The sequence below is a fragment of the Protomyctophum parallelum genome (genome assembly GCF_964188405.1).
Source record: "Protomyctophum parallelum genome assembly, chromosome: 1".
Lineage (NCBI taxonomy): Eukaryota > Metazoa > Chordata > Actinopteri > Myctophiformes > Myctophidae > Protomyctophum > Protomyctophum parallelum.
In genome coordinates this window covers 76,164,504-76,186,750 of record NC_139697.1, presented here as the reverse complement: position 1 = coordinate 76,186,750, position 22,247 = coordinate 76,164,504, and the positions used below count along the sequence as shown (strand labels likewise).

The 22,247-nt window shown below is 41.6% G+C and overlaps 2 protein-coding genes across 3 annotated transcripts; one reads left to right on the top strand and one right to left on the bottom strand.

Moving 5' to 3' along the window:
* Positions 1 to 4,344: 4,344 nt before the first annotated feature.
* LOC310854979 (charged multivesicular body protein 5-like) lies at positions 4,345 to 5,022 on the bottom strand (the record flags this gene model as incomplete). Its single annotated transcript, XM_083759768.1, has 1 exon — positions 4,345 to 5,022. One exon carries the CDS (start codon positions 5,020 to 5,022, stop codon positions 4,345 to 4,347), a length of 678 nt encoding a protein of 225 aa, XP_083615894.1.
* Positions 5,023 to 6,316: 1,294 nt separating this feature from the next.
* LOC310875261 (putative monooxygenase p33MONOX) lies at positions 6,317 to 22,003 on the top strand. Of its 2 annotated transcripts, none has more exons than XM_083788440.1 (9): positions 6,317 to 6,616; positions 8,110 to 8,250; positions 10,416 to 10,480; positions 11,962 to 12,125; positions 12,823 to 12,946; positions 13,573 to 13,700; positions 15,842 to 15,945; positions 16,072 to 16,247; positions 19,612 to 22,003. In XM_083788440.1, exons 3-9 carry the CDS (start codon positions 10,456 to 10,458, stop codon positions 19,812 to 19,814), a joined length of 924 nt encoding a protein of 307 aa, XP_083644566.1. In that variant the 5' UTR covers positions 6,317 to 6,616; positions 8,110 to 8,250; positions 10,416 to 10,455; the 3' UTR covers positions 19,815 to 22,003. The 2 variants fall into 2 exon arrangements, with proteins under 2 accessions (XP_083644566.1, XP_083644565.1); XM_083788439.1 differs by having other exon boundaries at positions 6,326 to 6,616; positions 19,609 to 22,003.
* The last annotated feature ends 244 nt before the right edge of the window (positions 22,004 to 22,247 follow it).

Genomic DNA, 22,247 nt, shown 5'->3' with positions numbered 1-22,247 from the left:
GTGTTATGATAATAGTGCCCCTCACTTCACACAAGTGTGATTTCCTTTTAAAATAATAATGATATAACAAATAATGTTGTAGTGAAATGTCTACCTGCTGCCAGACTCCCTGCTGCCAGACTCCCTGCAGGGCAAGGTTTTGTACACATGCACAGTGGCATTTAAGATAGCCCTCTCAGTGATGGTTGGGTGATTCCGGGAGTGTTTTTGTGTGTCTTAGACTAAACCATGTGGCCATAGGCCATATTGTGAGGTCCCTTTTCATTCAGTTTCGTTCCCGCAGCATGGGCACTACACATTCAATGCATTCTTTCATAGATAATACCCTTGAACCCTTCTGGACTTTGGGTTAAAAGTTCTACTCATAATATCCTGCAGTATTTTGTCACAAGCCAGAAATGTATATAACCAAAAAATGAAAATCTTGTGCTGCTGTTTTTGCTTGTAAAATGTGTTATATTGATTTTGGCAACACAAAATCTTTCTCAAATGTCATAAATACATATACCTAACATCTGAAACAAGGGCCCCTTAGTTTACTCATATGTGAATCTAGATCATAAATGCTTCAACTTAAGTGATTGGCACACAGCACATGAAGCATACACATAGTAAATTTAGCCAAAAGCTTATATTTCATACATAAAAATTGCCACAACCTACTGTGTAATGAAAGGTAGAAAAGAAAAGCAGTGCACCTCTGCCCACAAAGGCTACAAATCTGGAGGACAAATGGTATAAATGGACAATATTTAAGGGTATAGGGGAATGAGAGACAATTGTAAATGCCTAGAAAAATGTATGTAACAAATTTGAAACGCAAAGTCGATGCCTGTTTTTTTTTTTCATTTTCATTTTTTTTGTACGTTTGTGGTGTTATATGTATTGTAAGTTTGTTTTTTCTGTCTTGTCTTAAAAACCAATAAATAAGTTATATAAAAAAAGGCGACAAATCTATCAAATTGTTACCACACCTCCTAAATTGAATAATGCAAAAAATGGACAAGACTATGTGTCTGATTGGGTGTGTCTGGAACCCTATGGCTATGTGAAAACGAGTGAACTTTTGACATTTTTGACAAACGTGTCTATTTTAAACACCAGGTGGCCATTGGGTTTGATGTTTGACGATGTCATCTATTCTACATGCTAAACAAGGCATTCATGCACCTTGACACCCTGGGCAATACAGTTAGAATCATGCTTTTTTAACTTCTCCAATGTCTTCAAAACTATCCAGTCACAGCTGCTTGCAGAAGCTTTTGTTGATGGGGGGGGGGGGGGGGGAATGGTTTAATAATAATAATAATAATCTTTATTGTCCCAAAGGATATTCATCTTCACAGGTCTGTTCAACACCAACAACAAAAACAGCACATAGTACAGAAAAAAATAACACCAAGACAATACAAAAAAACATGAGTTCCCCACTGTGTACAGAACCATCCTATCGGCGGGGCAGTTTGTTTAATGCCGCTATGGCTGAGGGGACAAAACTCCTGCTGAAACGAACCTTTTTCCAGGGTAAGGTTCTGTATCTTTGTCCTGATGGCATGAGGTTGAAGAAGCGATACAGGGGATGATCATTGTCACGTTTGGTTTGGTGGCATGGATCTAAGATCTAAGAATCTCTCGCTCAGACTGCAGTATGTGAGACTTAGGGTTGTTTGTTCAGAGGTGCTGGTGTACATCACGGGCGCTCCCCAGGGCTCAGTTCTGTCACCTTTCCTGCTCGCCCTATAGACGAATTCAGAAACGGGTCTCATGGTCGCAGCTTGCATCGAGATGGGCTACATCCGGGCCACATTTTGTCCCTTTAATATTGATTGGCATGGAAATAATAATAAATGTTGCATACAATATGTTGAAATAATTCTGCATTTATTTTTAGTCTTGTAAATGTTTTGCATTATTCCAATTTAGGGGGGCGTGGTAACATTTTGATAGACCATCAGCCATTTTGGGCCAAGGTGCGCTGTTTTCTTTTCTACCTATCATTACACAGTAGGTTGTGAAAATTTGAATGTATGAAACATAACCTTTTGGCTAAATTTACTATGTGTATGTTTCATTGTGCTGGGTGCCAATAACGTTAGTTGAAGCGTTTATTTTTTATTTTTTTTACAAATTTGCTACATTTCATGATCTAGATTCACATATGAGTAAACTAAGGCACCAGTACTTGTTTCAGATGTTAGGTATATGTATTTATGACATATAAAAATGTTGTGTTGCCAAAATCAATATAACACATTTTACAAGCAAAAACAGCAGCACAAGATTTTCGTTTTTTGGTTATATACTTTTATATACATTTCTGGCCTGTGACAAAATACTGCAGGATATTATGAGTATAACTTTTAACCCAAAGTTCAGAAGGGTATTATCTATGAAAAAATGCATTGAATGAGTAGTGCCCATGACGCGGGAACGAAATTCATTTTCTAGGCATCAGAGTTACAGACCTGTTTTATTCAGTGATCTATTTGTGTTTCTGGTAATATTATTGTCCACTCATGGCAAAAACAATATGTTGACAAAAATGTCCACCACAAGCCAAGATGGCGATGACCCCTGCTTGTTACAGAATTTAGCAGAGAGCACCCACAATATGTGTTGTATGTTTACATGCATCTGTGCTATGTGGACCTTGAATGCCTTGCTGTTTAAGCCCTATCCATACTTCATCAGTGTTGCGTGCCGGAAATAGCCATCCTACAAGCTAAGCTAGTTAGTTTGTACTGTAGGTCTGCTATTTACGGCGGATGACACTGACGAATGACAGGCATGACTTGTCATTGTAGAGATCATTTAATAACACTGCATTCATGTCTTGTAATGCAGGGGTTCCCAAACCTTTTCATGTCAAGGACCGCCAAAATTATACTCATTAGGCTGCGGACCCCCCATTTGAAAATATATGCCAGGGACCCCCATAAGAGAAGGTTTTACAGCTCTAGCAGTGATTCTCAACCATTTTCAGGGTTGAAATGTTCCATTTGTACACTATCTGAGACAAGTTACAGACCCATAAAGGGTCCATTTGGTTAATGGTTCCTAACTATCATTTAGCTGGGGACACCCTGGAACTCTCTCAAGGACCCCTAGGGGTCCCCGGACCCCACTTGGGAACCACTGTTGTAGTGTATATATAGTGGCAGTGAATCTGCAATGAAAGTGACTTTGCCATATGTGGCAGCCATGTCTATGGGCTTTTAATGTTTGCTTTAAGCAGTGACATCATAGTAGAAGCCCCTCACTTCACACGTGTGTGATTTTTTTCCCTTTCACTGAGAAGTACACTTGCAATACAAACAGTACAAACAATACAAACAGTCTTTGTATTGAGTTTGTGCTTGAAATGTATTGTAATTCTGTTAATAAATATATCAATCAATTAATGCAATGCAAATATTGGGCTTGGCTACATTGAATGGAATGTTGGCTGGCTCTTGAAATTTTTAAAATAGCAACCTAGGGTCAATGAATTCGATATGGGTCCAATGGTGTAAATACAAATGTATTGTAATTTTGTTAATAAATATTTCAATCAATCAATCAATGCAATGCAAATATTGGGCTTGGCTACATTGAATGGAATGGTGCAGGCTGGCCATTTTGAAAATGGCAACCTAGGGTCAATGAATTCGATATGGGTCCAATGGTGTAAATCACATGAGATTCAACCATTGGTCTGGTCAAATCTACCTACCTAAATCTGTCTACCGAGCAATCATCGTTCATACTCTCACATATGGTCATGAAGTGGGGTCATGACCGAAAGAATAAGGTCACAAATACAAGCACGTCCCACTGGGAGGATATCCTGGGGTAGTCCAAGGCGCAGCAGGAGCTAGGGATTACTCACTGGCCTTGGAACGCCTCGTTCTCTGGTAGAGCTGTTGCCCTGCGACCTGACTACGGATAAGCGGTTGAAGATGGAAGGATGGATGGTCTGGTCAAATCCAATCTGGGAACCATCGGCAAAAAAGTGTGAAAAAAGGGGGGGTACTGCCCGTGTAGAGACCGGATATCGGCCCATTCACTCTCTTTCAGCCCTCCCATCCCTGTGGTGCGTCTTTGTTTTCATTCCTACTAACAACAAACTAAACTCTACACGTAACACAGAGTTGCTGACAGATTCAGCTGTGGAGCTCTGAATCTGTCTTGAGTGATTAGGTCAAATTAATACATTCAGTGCAAACTAACTGAATGCATTCCTAACTAAGGTTTAGGGTTCCTCACTACGGAATAAATGCATACAAACCACATGCTCTTTCTGAAACGTGCATCATGCCGCCTTTTCTGCTCTCTATATGCAATTCACCACAAAATGCAGATCATTTACACACTGGTTGCAGGAATCCGTGGAAGGCCAAATTCATCCACCAGAGCGCCATCCTTGTCGGTGGTCATGTCACTGGGCAAGCCCTCTGGGATGGATGGCGACGAGGAGGCCTCATCCAGGTAGGAGCTATCGTCATCCAGCAGCAGCTCATCGCCCAAGGCATCAAGCTCCGCTTCCAGGTCGTCTTCATCTATTTCGGGCATGCCGTAGCTTCTGCTCAGTGTCTCCTGCACCTCGTTGGCGTCTGCCATCATTTCTTCCAGCTGGTCCTGAAGATCCTCGATCTGGTCGATGTTCACTTTCCTGTATGCTTGCTTCATTTCCCTGGCACCTGTCTTCATGGCGTCAACTGTGGTTTTAGTGTCTTTGAGAGTCTGGATTGTGTAGTTTGCTTGTTCCATGTTAAATGACTGCTGCATGAGGTTGTCTTTCTGGCCCTCATACATTTTCTTATGCTTCAGGACTCTCATTGCCTTCTGCTTCACCATGTTGTTTGAAGGCCCATCTTTCATTGTTTTCAGCTGATTCTTGTACTTCACCAGTTCAGCATCTAGTCTGGCAATTTTCTTGTCAATGGACTCAGCTCGAGAGTCCACGTTTCCTATGCAGTCTGTGAGGGTGGGTTGTGCATTCTTGGTTTTTGTGGTCGAGCCTCGGCCAAACATACGATTCATTTTTTAAATGAAAATGCTGTGGTTACAGAGAACCAAATAATGTAGATTCTTAGCTGTCACTAAATATCTAGAAATACACCCAGAAGCAAATTCAGACAGATGTCAGTACAGGCATGTGGTTTACACTTTGTGCTCCATAACACCTTCAGACATTCTGCTTATAAATTCCCTTGGTTCACCAATGCATGTCATATAGCCTCTCAGCCAATCACAATGTGACGCTGGAACTTGCTGACATCACCTGTTCTGCATCTAACTCACTTCTTTACCACATGGCACCGAAGGGACAGAGTTTATCTGTACGTATATCCCGTGACATTTTGCCCAAGTATGCAGATCCACACACACAAACATCTATCTATAAACGTGTGAAGTCTCTCTCTCTCACTCTTTGCGTGCGTGCATGTGTGCGTGCGTGCGTGCGATTGACTTCAGACTTGATGTGCGTATTGTCGAGGAAGCAATTGACTGGGGAGCCGGTGAGAAGTCAGTTGGATTGGTGGTTGTCCTGAACAGCCTATCTGAACAATATGCCCATATATGGGCAAACATACATAGCCTACTGTACATACTGTATATGGGCATACGCAATACACATTTGCATGATACAATGCATTCCCAACTTGCATTGTTCACAGAGGACCTGGATGTGGAGCCATATAGACCTTAACCTGGCCTGGCTTCTATGAACGCTTCACCCATAGACGAATCCACGGAGGGGTGCCCTGGGCCGCTGGGTGCAGCCATAGCTGAGCTGTCACATTAAGTGCAGCTTGACACCTCAGCATTGATCGCCTATACACTACACCTGGCCTACAGGGTACCACTCCACGGATTTTTCTACATCTAAATATAGTGAAACATTATAATATTATGAATGTTTTGTCTGTTGCCTTCAGAGGTGTCATTTCAGAGAAAAACTAGGGGGTGGCAACAAAAAATGACCTCTTGTGCCCATGCCGGATGCAAGGAAACGCACATGTGTCACAAAAAGATTAATCACAAAAATAAAAACAAGCCAGCAACTGGTGGTGCTTACTTAACATGGGACCTACAGCAGGTGGTGCTGTTTCATGCTCTCTGCTCTGCACATAGCATGTCCACTTGCTCCTGTATTGTAGTGTAGCCTAGCTTTGAAATGAAAATTGATTGGCTATTATTGCATCAGACTGTCAGACTTCACGCATTAAGCCTACGAAGAGGAACCTTATTTGAGGAGGGAGAGGTTGAAGGTTCCGATTAATTTCATTTTGTACCAGTCCAGACTCAGAGCAGACTGGGCGAACAGGAGGAAGTTGGGTTGGATCTCATGGACCTCGAGCTTGTTCCCTAGCAACGAACCAGAGACTGAACAAAAGAACCACTGACCTAGCTAGTCTCGCGAGTCGCGAGATCAAGCCACGTACAGGAGTTATTTAGCTAGCGGCCGGAAAGAAACATCCCCTCATTTTATTATAGTTTTGTTGGATAGACTAGAATGGCCGCCGCGGCCGTGTGTCTGAGACTCCGTACGTACAACTGCCTCTTCGCCGTCGACAGAGACAGCTCACGGCCATCTGTGTCCTGCTAGCGTGCGGTCAGTCCGCCATTAGAGGTAAGTGGAGAAGATGAAGTTTTACACATAACGTGATGAGCCTCAGCATAGTTACCAACCAACGGTTTCCCTTTCCCATGTGTAACCAAACTATCAGTTTTTTAGGAGGATGGCAGAAAATGGCAGATCTACAAGCTCACAACACGTCGCGGTGCGACGCGTTGTGAGCTTGTAGATCTGCCATTTTCTGTGAGCGACATTTAGGAGGATGCCAGTGTTTTGTCCAGCTCTTGATGGCTGCTTCGTCACCACAACCTAGACAGTTGAACTTGGGCCTTTCATCGAATAATAAAACATCTGGTCTCACAGTGTCACATAATTCTTAACACACATTTTAATGTTGATCTGATGCACTCTGAAATTAATATTTATTTATATAAATTACTACTAGAGAGCCAGCTAGGGCAACCGTTGTTTATTGTTGCCTGTAGTCAAGTGTCTTGGCAATGACCCGCAATGGCAATATACGTTCAATTCGTTGTTTTAATGTACCGGTATGTTATTTTAATGGTTGGTGCCTTACATAGGTTACCAGCCTAGATGTATATATATATTTTTAAATCTGTTAAGTATTTAATCGATCAGGAACAAATAATACAATGTTCGATGTACATCGATCTGCTGGCACATGCTATTACGTAATAATCCCACCCGACATGAAGTAATCCTCCAGTCCAATCGGATACAGGATAGTTGGGCAGACTTGGCACATAGGGACATCTGCTCTGGGCACCTCGATGTAAAATTTGCCTATTTTGTCCAAATATATATACGTTATATATTATATATTTTTGTAATTATCTTAAGTAATGCAAAGAAGCCTATACATATATATATATATGTGAATATGTACGGTACATCAATATCAGACTTAATTTTATCCTTCAACTTCTTGTTTAAAGGACCACTTCACCACTTTTCAACATATCTTTATATACTTTATCCTCACTAATGTTCATGATAAAATAGGAAAAAAAAATCTACTCACACCAGTGACATCATCATTAGGCAGATTTTTTTTAATAAGATTTATATATATATAACATTTTGATTTTTATTAACGGTAGAACGATAGCTTCCATTTTTGCATTGCAACTTTTCAGGAATAGAAAGCCGGCATTTTCTATTAGCTTGGATTCCCTATTGATGATGTCACTGTTTTGACGGGTTTCTGAACAGCCCACAGCCCTCCCATGAGAAACAGATAAGTAATAGGTAGGAAAAAAGATGTTGCTATTTTATCATGATCATTAGTGAGAACTAATTAAATGAAGATAGGTTGAAAAGTGGTGACATGGTCCTTTAAGACCCAAAATGACTGGATATAGAGTCTACAGACTTTCATTGTCGCATGTTCTAATCATGTATAGTTTACTTTACAAGACACCATTTTTCTAATTTGGAATTTTATTTTGGATATGAAGATGTGATGCTATCATCACGACACAGCACTGATTGCCTGACCGCCGATTTCTGATTTCTCCACTCCACAGCTGCTTCCCTGACCCGGCCGCTATACCCACGATGCACTGCCATAAGGTGTGTGTGACTGACACAGAACAACCCAGCCTATTGTAGCGGCAACTTCACCAGCCACTCCACTCATTCCACACACAACACCTCTACAAGCACTGGTAGGTATTGCTCTGTCTAGTCTACGGTCTGATACTGTCTGTCTGCTTCCCACCTGCCTACCAGTTTGTCCTCTCTAAGTCCAAGGTTGACCTCTGCATTTCTCAAATCACAACATGCTAGTTTATATTTTGTCCCCCTGCTTAGAGGGAGTACCGGTAGTTCAAACCAAAATACCAAATCCCAAACAAAGTACCGTCACTGTGGCAGCACCTCAACTCAAACATTTCACATCACAAATTCACAGGGTGTAAAAGGGTGGGTCAAATTATTTCACACACATTGCAATGTTTACGAGTAAAAAATATCAAATATCAAAACATACCTATATCAAATATAATGTGTGTAATAATAAAGACAAGAGTGCCTCAGGCATATCATATAGCAGTAGGATCAAGTATGGGAATGCTAGGCCTAGATGGCCTGGCTGTGGAGACTGTCATTTACTCCAGGGGTCTTGTTTTTGGATCTAAGGACCCCTTAGCTGAGAGAGAGATGAAGCAGGGACCCCCATCACATATTGTATAAAATTGTGTTTCATATTAAACCTTTTCATAGATTTCTTTGTTTGACTGCACTGTCATCAGTGTACATTGGATTCATGTTAATGTGTATTTTCAAACATTTAACCATTAACTGTCAATAGTAAACTTGACCTATCTGTACTTTGTCTGCTTTTACTTTCCCTGTCTACACCAAACCTCTTTGTCGAAAATAGCCTATCTACGATCTTGTAGATCTGCTATTTTGCTTGTATAATCATTTGGCTTTGGCATTTGATACTGCAATATCTATCGCCTGCCTGGGGATAATAGCAGACAGTGGTTGTAATAGTGATGTGTCACTGGGGTCACATGTGTAAAAAGTATGCACTCATAGCAGTTCAAAAGGATAGTTGTTAATCCCTGGCATGAAGTTTAATATTTGCCTGCAAATTAATTGAGCGCTCGGTTTGGCTTTGATCCATAACTTGCCAAAATAAACATCAAAGAGGCTTGGCTCTTCTTGACCCCTCCAAATGATTAGGTGCAGGTTTCCTATTTAGAGTAATACCTATGTACAGTATTGTATAGTCTACTTCTAACAGACATTGATACAGTACAATACTAATGTCAGGAATCTAAATAATTTATAATTAAAGTTTTTTTGTATTATTCCCGTACATATAGATAGATTATTCAAGCAGGGGACATTGAATAAAAAAATCCTGCTTCCTTGATATAATAAAGTGTGACCATTTTGTGACTATGGTCTGTCACTGGTCATATATTCCACACCCTTTGACTCACTCATACTGGCACTGTTTTGACTAATGCAGTTGTCATGCAAATCTGCTGAATCATGTAAACTGTGGGACATCACAGATTCACACACACTATTTCTTCTTGCACGTGCATGTGCAATTTTTTACCCAACAAAATATGCAATACACATATTGCAAACAAATGACACATTATTTTTAAATATAAGGCTGTACTGTTTGGCAGAAAAGCCCCTAAAATATCTAAAAAATAAAAGCAGATGGGATGTAACCGAAATTAATTTACTTGTACAGTATTCAACAAAGAACAGCATATGAGATATGTTACTGTATCCGTATTAGTTTAATGCATCCTATATTCTATTCCACGATGTAGAACAATGGCTGGTTGAATTGTGGTCATGAAAAACTAAAGTTGCCACAGTACGTGGATAAATGAAACAAATGCACTGAGAGTGAAAACCCTGCCTGCACCAACATCTCTTCTTCTTCGTATCTCGATTAGGCTCTTCACCTTAGACCTTTTCAACGCAAACCTCAATCATCTCTTTTTTTTATTATTCTCTCGATTTTAACCAAAGTGTCTTTACACAGTCAAGAAATGCATATACTCAAAATAGTGTTTTGTCGGTGTTGCCAAGCACACAATAACATCAACATAAGTCTTAACGGTACAGCTTTCATTGCCTGGCAGCAACAATTGGTTGTTGTTTTTGTTGTTGGAGTCTTGTTTCATTTTCCCTGGCAGGTTCCAGGTTACAGCTTTCAGCCTGTACAGTTAAACTTTGCCTTTTGTGTCATTCATTCAGTCAAACAGAAGAGACAGACACAGGCTCTTTGTTCCCTCTCTACATAGGAAGGAGGTCAGATTTTAATAATTAAACAAATACATTTCTCTCTTTCTAGGCCCTGTCTTTGTAGACCTTGTTCAGAACTCACCAGAAACATGTCCGGCTCCAGAGACTTACCAGGTGCGTAGTGGTTCTGTATCCTGTATCTCAGTGCTTCTCAATCATTTTCCTGCCAACGACCCCCAAACGTATATGTATTTATACAACAAAGTATACAGCAACAAACTCCCCAAAACCTCCATAAGAGACAATCAGGATTATTCCAAAAACATTTGTTTCAGTTGGTCACATTTGTGCACTCTTTGACACTGAGGATTTCCTCACATGATTCCCCCTTTTCAGTTGTCTCTGGTTTGTAAATCTGAGTCCTTGATGAACAATTAAATCTTTGGCAGTTATAAATGACATATTGCCCATTTTAAACAATTAATAGTGAGAGTACACAGCAGAACATCCACACCCCACATGATGTAAGTTAACTATTAAGTGCAGAATGCCCACAGTAGGCTAAGCTTACACATTAAACAGCAGAAATCCTCGTTACTCATATTGAGGAATGGCATCTGACTTGGTTTTCAAAGCAGTGGGAACGGCTTTGTCAGTGCTTGTTTTTTACACCGTTGTATGTACACGGAGATCACATTAACCAGGAAATAGTCCCTCTCGAGCCAGATGTTCCAACGTCTCTAACTGCCACAGTGCCAAGTGTCCTCTACGATGTCCGGGGATCTCAAGCTCTTTTGGGACAGGGCCCACTTGAACATTTTAAAAGCTTTCGTGGCCCACCCATCTGACCACCGGCAGCCGGAAGTGTTCAGATGGGTGGGGATTTTCAGAGCATGTTTATTTTAATCATCATTCAGTCAATCGATTGTGTTCTGACTTGGATCAATGGGACTAACGTAGTATACTTATTGGTAAGTTCTTATTGGTATCACAATGAAATGAAAAAAAGTTGTAAAGGCATTTTCCTTTACATACATTCATCTACATAATCAATATTTATGTTATCCTAACATTACAATCTTAGTGATTATTCAATGATTTGAATGATTTGACTAATATCCTCATAGCCCACTTGTGGTCCCCATCTCAACAGGATGATAATCACTGCTCTCATCTCCACAGCCATAGAAGGCTCCTGTATGGGAGGGATGTCCCTGCCTCTCGTACAGGATGGTAATCACTAGGGATGTCCCTATCGCTTCCGATCCGATCCCGACCATTTCTGTGTTAACCGATACCAGTGTTGTGTTTATAGCTATCTAGCTATATATCTCGTGTTGTGTTTATAGCAGTTTGGGCAAACTCCACATGCCCCAACATTTTATTTACTTGCCACAGTGTCGAAACCGATATTCCCCGATATGACAAATAAGGGCCGATACCGATACTTTTCTGATACCGATACAGTATCGGGACATCTCTAATAATCACTGCTCTCATGTCCACAGCCATAGAAGGCTCCTGTATGGGAGGGATGTCCCTTCCTCTCGTAGTTTAGTTTAGTCTATTAAGGATCCCCATTAGTCTACACTGTAGTGGAGACTATTCTTCCTGGGGTCTGTACAGGTTGATAATCACTGCTCTCCTGTCCACAGCCATAGAAGGCATGGGAGGGATGTCTCTCGGGATGTCCCGTCGAGCCTTCAGCTACGACGACAACCTGGAGGCTCCCATGTCCACCACCCCTCCTGACTTCAGCATAAACAACCTGTGGAGACGGCCAATCATACCGGAGAGGAAGTTTTCTAACCTGTCCGAGGTTAGCGGACGAACCCATACATATTTATACTACACGGAAATATAATTAACAAATCTGAAATCCAAACACAGCAGCTAGTCTTAACGACTGGGGCTACGCAGAACAATACATGTGAAATACTTTGATTTAGCAAAGATTTGTTGGTTTGTGTTTTGTGAGTTGGATTGCTTTGGCCGTTCCAGAACCTGGGTAAGGGGGGAAAACGTGGTTCTCCTAGCTCTCTTAATCACTTAAACCCCAGCAACCGTATGCTGGAAAAACATTTGCAGAAAATAGCAGATCGACAAGCCCACAACATGTCACATTGTGACAGGTTGTGAGCTTGTCGATCGGCTATTTTCAGCGTCGGTATTTAATGTGGAGAGACATTAGACAAGACAGTGAAGACACTAGTATAGAGCCATGAGGGACTCCGCTCAACAACTTCAACTTCAAAGAACTTTATTTTTCCTTTTGGAAACTTATTTTGTGCAATGATTAAAAAGACAACACAAATTCACAATACATGGATACACAGATGCTATAAAAATGAACTATAAAAACTGCTTCAAAGAAGCATAATATATTAAAGTCCATATGGAACAATTCTAAATACTAGTGCTGTATTAATGATAATATAATATACTGTAATATGCAACCTATTTGTTCAGGTGGTTTAGTGGTTAAGTTCTTATTTCCCATGGTGTGTGTTTTGCAGGAGGATGGGGCTGTTGTTTCCTCGAGCCAGACCACAGTGTCTGACACCGCCCCCACCAGGTCACCAGCGGTAGTGAAAACCAAGGCATCCTCCTCCTCCATCATCATGAACTCTCTCATCACTAGTGAGATGTCCTTTTTTTATTTTATATACTGTATATAATTATACATGTATTCTTTTAAGTAGTAAAATGTTTCATAAGTTGTGCACACTGTAAAACTGTTCCCATAGTGAATCCTAACCAATAAGCGGTAATACAGTAGGCACTTGTAAATGTAACGTTGTCATGTCAATGAATACAATATAATACACACTGTTGGAGCATGCAGGTGTGTGGAGTCGTATTCTTTACATTATATGTTGTTCTTGTGCAGTAGTATTTATAAGAATTATTTTAAAAGTTGAATAAAGTTGTATACTGCCTGGAAACACTTTCTGTTCTGCCGCTATATACACGCTCATTCATACCTACCTCCATTCGTGCCATCATCAACAAGGGAAGCAAGAGGAGGTCGCTGCTGTCTAGTTTCAGGGGTGGGTGGGGAGGATGGTTGCACTTCATATTCAAAATGTAATATTATTGTTGTTTGTTGTTGTGATAATGTCTGTCTGTCCTTGTTTATGTAAAGTTTACTGTATGTTCTGTGTTTTTAGAGTTTCTTTTCATCACCTGCTGTAATATGAATTGTCCAGTGTGGGACATACAAATAAACTTGACACCTCTCTCTCTCTCTCTCTCTCTCCGAGTAGAGCAGACCCATGATAGCATGTACAGCTTTGAGCAGAAGGCTGGCCTCACTGACACTAGCTACACTCCACACAAGGGACTCACCGCGGAGGAGACGCGATACCACCACCGTATGCCGGACTCCTTCCAGGTACGTTAGACCTGGGCCCCTGCTGGGCCCTGGCACATGCACTCTCTACATGGAACGGTACACGTTTGTGTCGTTCGGTGTCTTGCTCAAGGACACTGTGCTCACACTGGCATGATGCAAAGCTACGCCATTCATGTTCAACGGAAGTCGGAAGCCAGTGACATGGATATACAAAGCTACAATCCAAATTGAGCTAGCCTCAACTGAAGTTACAAATCTACAAAACAACCACCCTTTGATTAATTTAAGCATTTATCTGGAATGCAAGCAATTCACACCAGGTCATAATTCAGATATTTAAACTGTCTGTTTTAACCACATTGTACAGTAAGTCATGATAACAGCTCATGTGTATCTCTGGACCCTTACACTTCCCTTTGGTCCCATTAGCACACACAACACAACACCGGAGAATCCTTGGAGGGGCCGTCACGATTATGACTTTTGTTTCATAATTATTGTGTTTTTGTCATTGGAACACGTGAACAAAATGTACATTTCTGTTTAGCTTTTAGGCCTTGAAGTTGCACAGGGCAGATATGACAAACATAATTATACAAAGAAATTACTGACAAATGTAATAACTTACAAATATACTTAAAACAATCACACCCGTGTGAAGTGAGGGGCGCTCTTATCATATACTGCCTCTTCACTTTTCCATCTTCACTTCTGTCCTCACTTCTTAAAGGACCACTTTTCAACCTATCTTCATATAATAGGTCCTCACTAATAATCATGATAAAATGGCACGATTTTTTCTACTCAGTCTGTGTCTCATAGGAGGGCTGTGGGCAGTTTAGAAACCGTCTTCCAGTGACATCATCATTAGGCAGATTATTTTTGAAACAAGATTTTTTTTTACAAAAATGTTTAGATTTTCATTATCGTGAGAACGATGGCTTCCATTTTCGCATTTCTATTAGCTTAGGTTTTTATGTGTATGCTGGGCATAGTACTTGCTAGCGGCCCTCAAAAATTGCCGATCTAAAAGCTCACAATGTGTTGTGAGCTTGTAGATCAGTTATTTCCACAGATTTTTGAAAATGTTTGAAAACCTATTGACATTTTTCAACATGGAAACTATTATGACGATTATGCAAGCTAATGGGCAATTAGCTCAAATAATTGCGATTAGACGATTATATAATAATTGTGAGTGGCCCACTTCACAACTTGATTTATAGAAAAAAATAGATTAACCTGTGTATAAACTCTCTCAGTAGAATCCATCTGTCTTGTATCTAGTCGTATGATCAGTACTGTCAAACCACTGCATTTTGGCTCGAACATGACTATTTGCAACGCTTCCGGGGTTCAACTAATATAACTGAGTAGATATTAGTCTGGAACTTTGGTGTGGAAGATTTATTTCCAAGGGTTTGTTACAAACAAATTTCAACAATACAGCAAAAAAGTGGATCCATGGATATTCTTTTTCCTGTAGCAGATTTGTCTGCCAGATTATTCCAGATTAACCGTTTTCTTAATCTTATGTTGTTATATCCAATAACGAGTGTAAGAGGCGGGGGAGAAACAGAGGGGTTCGCAGCTCAGAGCATGCGTGCTGGCTGGGTCTTGGGCTCGCTCGCCTTGTTACAGAAGCCCTGTTGGGGCAAAACACTGCACGTCTTTGGTCATTATGAAAGACAAAAATCACACCCGTGTGAAGTGAGGGGCGCTTTTATCATCTATTGCTTTGTCTAGGACCGAAATAGCCAATTTGCTCGTCTAGTAATGTTTACATATGAAATTGATGAAATTCTCCATTCATTGCCAATGGGAATTTAATGTTTTTGTAGGACAAACATACCTTTTGCGCAGACACATATGACGTAAATTCTCCATTCATTGTCAATGGCATTTAATGTTTGTATTAGGTTAGATCTACACTATAGCTGAATATTTTTGATCGTCCGAGCGATCAAAATTAGCGATTTAGCCTAAGACCCAGCGCGCACGGTCGGAGCTGCGATGCACTCTGGATGTTGGTATGTAACGTTTTGCCTCTACCACTCATTATTGGATAGACAGATTAAGGTAAGAAAACGGTTAATACGGAATTGTCCTTTAACGCTACAGGATTGTACAGTGTGTGAATGGTCCATGGATTCAACGACCATGTTTTTTGTGTCGTGCAGAAGATGCAGATTCAGAGCATGGAGGTAAAGGAGGAGAAACAGACCTCATCCACTCAGTCCACCCCCTCCAATACCCCCCACAGCTCGCCTAAACAAAACCGCAGGTACGGTATCCACACACAAACACATGTTAATGGACAGAAAGGCATTGCTACATTCCTGTGTGTTTGCCCATTTATTGTCTGTGTCAGTGTTGGCCATATGCCCTAGTAACGTGTGTGCGTGTGCAGGAGCTGGTTCAGTAGCACAGGGTCAGAGATGAGTCTGGGTTCCAACGCCAGTGGGGACAGTGGAGCAGATGGTGCTGCTGCAGGAGGTGGAGTGGTGGAAAGGTGGGGCGTGTTTGGACCGCGACCTCTCGACTATAAGCCAACCTCTGACCTGGGATCTGAGTCCACAACCACAGGTAAACACAGACGCGCATTGTAACAGGCTTGGGTTGTATGAGAGAGCTGTGTGGGTGTAGTGACAGACACAAACACAGGTTCTTCATTTCCCAGGGCATTAATTAAATCAAAACTGTTCAGGAAAGGGAAAGAAAATAAAAGTCTCTGTCCTTCTCTGGGAAATAAACTAAGTTCTGTAGAGAGCTCCTGCTCGGTCCGAGGTCTAAACACACACTGCCCCTCAGTTATTCAGTTCAGCTGTTAACGGCTGATAACTAAAGCATTGCTGATCACGGTTCATAAAATGATGTTTCGAGTGAATAAAAAGAAAAAAGACCAAGAGCGATTTAATACTGAGGGCTTTTACCTCCGTTCATGACCTGGGGTAATTTTAGCCTTAAGCAAAAAGCTCAGAATGGTCGCCTGAGGGTGATCTGTGTCACTGCACAGACTGGTCAGGGTGGCTGTTCAGTGGGGTGCAGACTGGTCAGGGTGGCTGTTCAGTGGGGTGCAGAGTGCAGACTGGTCAGGGTGGCTGTTCAGTGGGGTGAAGACTGGTCAGGGTGGCTGTTCAGTGGGGTTCAGACTGGTCAGGGTGGCTGTTCAGTGGGGTGGAGACTGGTCAGGGTGGCTGTTCAGTGGGGTACAGACTGGTCAGGGTGGCTGTTCAGTGGGGTGAAGACTGGTCAGGGTGGCTGTTCAGTGGGGTTCAGACTGGTCAGGGTGGCTGTTCAGTGGGGTGGAGACTGGTTAGGGTGGCTGTTCAGTGGGGTGCAGAGTGCACACTGGTCAGGGTGGCTGTTCAGTGGGGTACAGACTGGTCAGGGTGGCTGTTCAGTGGGGTGCAGAGTGCACACTGGTCAGGGTGGCTGTTCAGTGGGGTACAGACTGGTCAGGGTGGCTGTTCAGTGTGGTGCAGACTGGTCAGGGTGGCTGTTCAGTGGGGTACAGACTGGTCAGGGTGGCTGTTCAGTGGGGTGCAGACTGGTCAGGGTGGCTGTTCAGTGGGGTACAGACTGGTCAGGGTGGCTGTTCAGTGGGGTACAGACTGGTCAGGGTGGCTGTTCAGTGGGGTGCAGACTGGTCAGGGTGGCTGTTCAGTGGGGTACAGACTGGTCAGGGTGGCTGTTCAGTGGGGTGCAGACTGGTCAGGGTGGCTGTTCAGTGGGGTGCAGACTGGTCAGGGTGGCTGTTCAGTGGGGTACAGACTGGTCAGGGTGGCTGTTCAGTGGGGTGCAGACTGGTCAGGGTGGCTGTTCAGTGGGGTACAGACTGGTCAGTGGGGTACAGACTGGTCAGGGCTGTTCAGTGGGGTGAAGACTGCAGCATCAGTGTGTTATTATGCACTCCACAGGGAAGGCAGACTGGCGACATCACTTGCATCAGAGGAGATGCCTAGTCGCTACTTAACTAATCAATAAGAACATTTGGGAGGGGGGGGAACTCAGAATAAAGCCTTCAAGTACTACGAATTATTTAATTTCTGTTAATCAGGTTTTCAATAATAATTTCCACCCATATGAAATTATCAGATTCCTGTTTGAGATATTTACCGGTAATAATTTATATTTGTGTCGCCACACAAGGTTTTCCATAAAGCTGCATATCCACCACAAGTGGTGTCGTTATTGACCATCAGTTTCTATAAATTAGCTGCAGCACAAATTCAAGTTAGGTGGCAGTCTGTGTAAACATTGCCATACACTGTTTGAATAAAGGAGCCATTGAATGACCTTCAAACCTAAGGCAAACAGTGATCTGTGCTCCAATTCTTTTTTTTCCCTCCCTACACCAACGTCACAGAGACCATCTTGCACATTTATTACAACTCAGATTCACATTTTTCATCAACCAGGGATGTAAAGCTGTGGACTTGTGATGTGTGATACACTTGACTTAATACTGAATTTGGGCTGGTTTATACTGACTTGGAAAATATTGGAATCACTTTTCAGGATGACTTTTGGTAGGTACTGAACACAAAATCACGATGATTGATCCGTTTCTGAAGGGATTCGAAAATGGTCAAGATCATTTGTTGTCTCCGTTTGTTTGAGTTTGAAGCCATGCCTTTCAATGTATGGGAAAAGTCTAATTGTTATGTGTATGAGAGACAGAGAAAACATTACAAAACAATGACAGGTAATTTGGGGGGAAATTACATTTCTGTGTTAAAACCATATTAATTATTGTTAGTACTACTACTATTAATAATAATAAATAAGTACATTCTGGCTAAACATTGAGATTTAGGATTAAATTAATGGTATCCAGTTGCTTCCTCACAAGTAAACACTGACTGGACATTGGTCAGCAGTAACATCAAATTGACTGCAGTATTGATTTTTACAGTAAATCTTGATTTAGTTTTAGTCAGTCTTTTGAACAAAATTTCATTTAGTTTTAGTCATATTTTAGTCGCCTGAAATGTTTTAGTTTTAGTCGACTAAATATAAGATCTTAGGTGACTAAATCTACAGTTTATTTTGTCAGCATGCAACACTGGGTTGCATGCTGAAAATGGCAGATGTATAAACTCACAACACGTTGCAAAATCAGCACTGTTACCTGTTACCTATCCACTTGGATAGGCACTTGTGGCACATAAGGCCGTCACAGAGCGCTTCCACTTTTCACGGTCAGCTGCTGCAATCCTCACTTCAGTCCATGATTTCCATCCTGCTTCTTGTCTTTCTTTCTCAACGGTGCGCCTTCAGGTGATCTTTGGTCTTCCTTTTCTCTGTTTCCCTTCTTGTGCCTGCCATGTCAATGCTGTGTGGCAGTCATTCTTGTGGTCCTGTCGTAGTACGTGTCCAATCATCTTCCATCTACGCAGCTTCACTTCCTCACTCGGCGGCTTCATCTCAGCTCTTTCTAGCAAGTCTTTAGTGCTGACGTGATCTTGCCAGTGTATACGGAGTATTCTTCGTAGGCATCTGTTATGAAACATGTCAACTGCCTTGTTGTCTCCTTTGTTCATTGTCCATGTTTCACATCCGTATAGCAGTACTGGCATCACTAGTGTCCTGTACAGTTTTAGCTTGGTTCTTCTCGTGATGCTGTTTGAGCTCCAGGTCTTTTTCAGTCTTTTGAATGCACCTCTTGCTTTTGACAAAATCAGCACTAATGTGTGAGTCATACTGTAGTAGTACTAGTCAGTTGGCTGGTATGGTCCTTTTAACTATTCTTCAATGTCTCCCATTCAAGATGTATAGAGTTAACTGTATTATGTGCTGTGTGTGTATAATATAGAACTGTTTGACACCAACATTCACTCCAGAAAAGTTTTAATCTAATTAGCCCAAAATGGGGACACCTGCATTAAAGTGGTTAAATATTCCTGCTAATTAATTAAAATGTTGTTATTTTCTTTTTTTCCAGCAGGCTTTGCGTTGCAGGCATACCGCGGTGCCCAAAAGCCCTCCGCCATGGAAGTGATGAAGGCCCAAGCCACTCGACTGGCTGACGATACCACACAGAAGGCAGCCCCGCCCGTCATGGAGATACCCACGGTGGAGGCGCGGAAGAAGAGGCCCCACAAACTGAAACCGCGAGACATGAACATCCTCGCTCCCTCTGGCTTCTAGAACGGAGGTGTCACTCCTCGTCTCGCCTCACTCATTAGCTTTCCCAAAAGCAGATTCACCTTAGTCCCATTAGCAGCAAACTGGCAGCCGCATTTCAATCAATGTATTACTTGTATTACTTGGCAGTGGTTCTCAAATGTTTTAATTTCACAGACCTCCAGTTGTGTTGTGGCCCCTATGATTAGGCCACAGACACCCCCCCCCCCCTCTTGAGTGTAGAATTGGAACCCTTTGGTTCCATTTGTATATTCTCTTGAGCTACAGATCTATACAGTTCCTTTTGGTTTCCTAACTATCAACAGTTTAGCTGGACACCCAAGGACCCCTGGGTTTAGCTGGACACCCAAGGACCCCTGGGTTTAGCTGGACACCCAAGGACCCCTGGGGTTACCACGACCCCACTTTGAGAACCACTGGTCTGGTCTGATTTAGAATCGTCTGCTTTCTATCACTACGGGGCAGAACAACAGGGCCATCTGCAACAAAACAAGCAAATAACTTTTTTTGTTTTGTTTTTTTTAAACATGTTTCCAATACCTTTTAAGATTGTTCCGGGGAACCAAGCCCACTTCCAGTAAATCGCCAACCCTCAAACGTTCTCTCCATCTCTCAATGACTTGGGGCTAACGACCAAGTGTAACCTTGCAGTGTAAAAGCACTTTATTTGAAATCCTTTCTTGGTAATTTCTTGGTATTTGATCGGTGTTCAGAAACTAGCTTTTGCTCCCTGTTTACCATGCACTATGGTCCTGTGTGTGTGTGTTGTGTGTGTGTGTGCGTGTGTGTGTATAGTGGATTTATAATATTTTTGCTGTATGTGTTGAATGTCCCTCAGACCTTACCACTGCACTAACCATAGTCTGTCTACTCGCTTGCGTCTGCTTGTCCGTCAGTGATGACCAAGTGCTAATGTTGGTTATTCTGATTTATTAATCTCATCTCACTGCCATTATGTGTAGACAGGAAAAATACTGATCATCTTCATCTACCCCATTTTAAATCGTTTCCAAATCATTCTTTACTAAACATTGCCTTGTATATATATATACACAGTATGAAACCCAAAATTGCAAACCTGTTGTAAGTCAATTCATTTGATTGGTCTTGTCTGGTGCTGTCGATCTTGATGTCACGTCTATACCTTCAAAAACCAATTACATGCTTGTAGCTATAGTGCAAGCTGTGGATGCACAATAGTCCAAGTGAAAGTAAAGCTTGAATTATACTTATGGCCTTTTCATACTCCAGTTTTAGGTGATAAGGTGACCACTGAAAACTGCAACATGACGTGACTGATGTCACACCGCGGTGATGAGAGACTCGCCGCTCTCACTAGGTGATAACTTACTCACCTTTTAGGTGAAAGTTGAGCGCAGTATCAAACTCACATTTTAGGTCATCACCCTTTAGCCCAGGTTGTCAGCTAAAATGGTAGTATGCAGCTACCTTAAGTATACATCAGGCATAAACCCACAGATGGGGGACGAGTGGAATAAAATGCTGGTAATGTATCATCATTCCTGTGGTGTTGTCGGTGAACCATGCAAACTATGTTTCATTACATCTTTCGAAACCCCCATAGTATCCGTTTACACAAATGAGGAATTTCACCAAGGTTGGGAGAGATGACGTAAGGACAGACAAATTGAGGAAGGCCATTAATGCTGTTTTGAGGTTGAAGCAAAGATGGCTTTGTCACTATTTCTTGATGGATTAACCTAGAACAAATACTAGTAATAGTAATTGGCTGCCTCCTGCTCACTGGGACATCCCACTTTATTGTTTAGATGTTTATTTCCTGTTGCAATGAATGATCATGTTCCGGTGTATATAGAAGTAAAATAATTCATTTCAGAAACTTGAGATTATTTGTATGAAGTTGGGTTTTTGACATTTTATAACCTTTTTTGTTTTTGTTTAAAGCTGGATTAAATATTTTCACATACATGTGGGACAAAATATAAGTCAAGATAACTCTTGTGGTCACATGTTTTAATGCACTCCTGTAACTCATTTCCAATTGATTTCCAAAGCTGTTGATGGCAGAGGTTGTTCAAGCAAAATCAAACCGAATGGAAAAGTTTGAAATACAAGATTTTTTCAAGAGCGCAATTAACCCGGATGAAATGTCTTTGTATCATGGCCAGTGTTGTTTACCCTTGCAAATTAAGTAAAGTTATCGCTTTGTCCTCTTGTCTTTCTGAATATTGTTGTTAGTGGCCGAGCGAGGCTGCGGTGCCAATCACATTCCCAGAAATCTTTAGTTACATATATGATTTGAGTAAATAACCTTTACATCATCCCTGACTGTAAAAGGACACATTTTAAAACTTGTCCACTCTACTGCCATGTGGATTGAAGTTGACTGAGTGATGTTTTGGATTGATCCTTGATTTTGTTTGTTTGATCAATGTTCATGCGTGTATATGACTG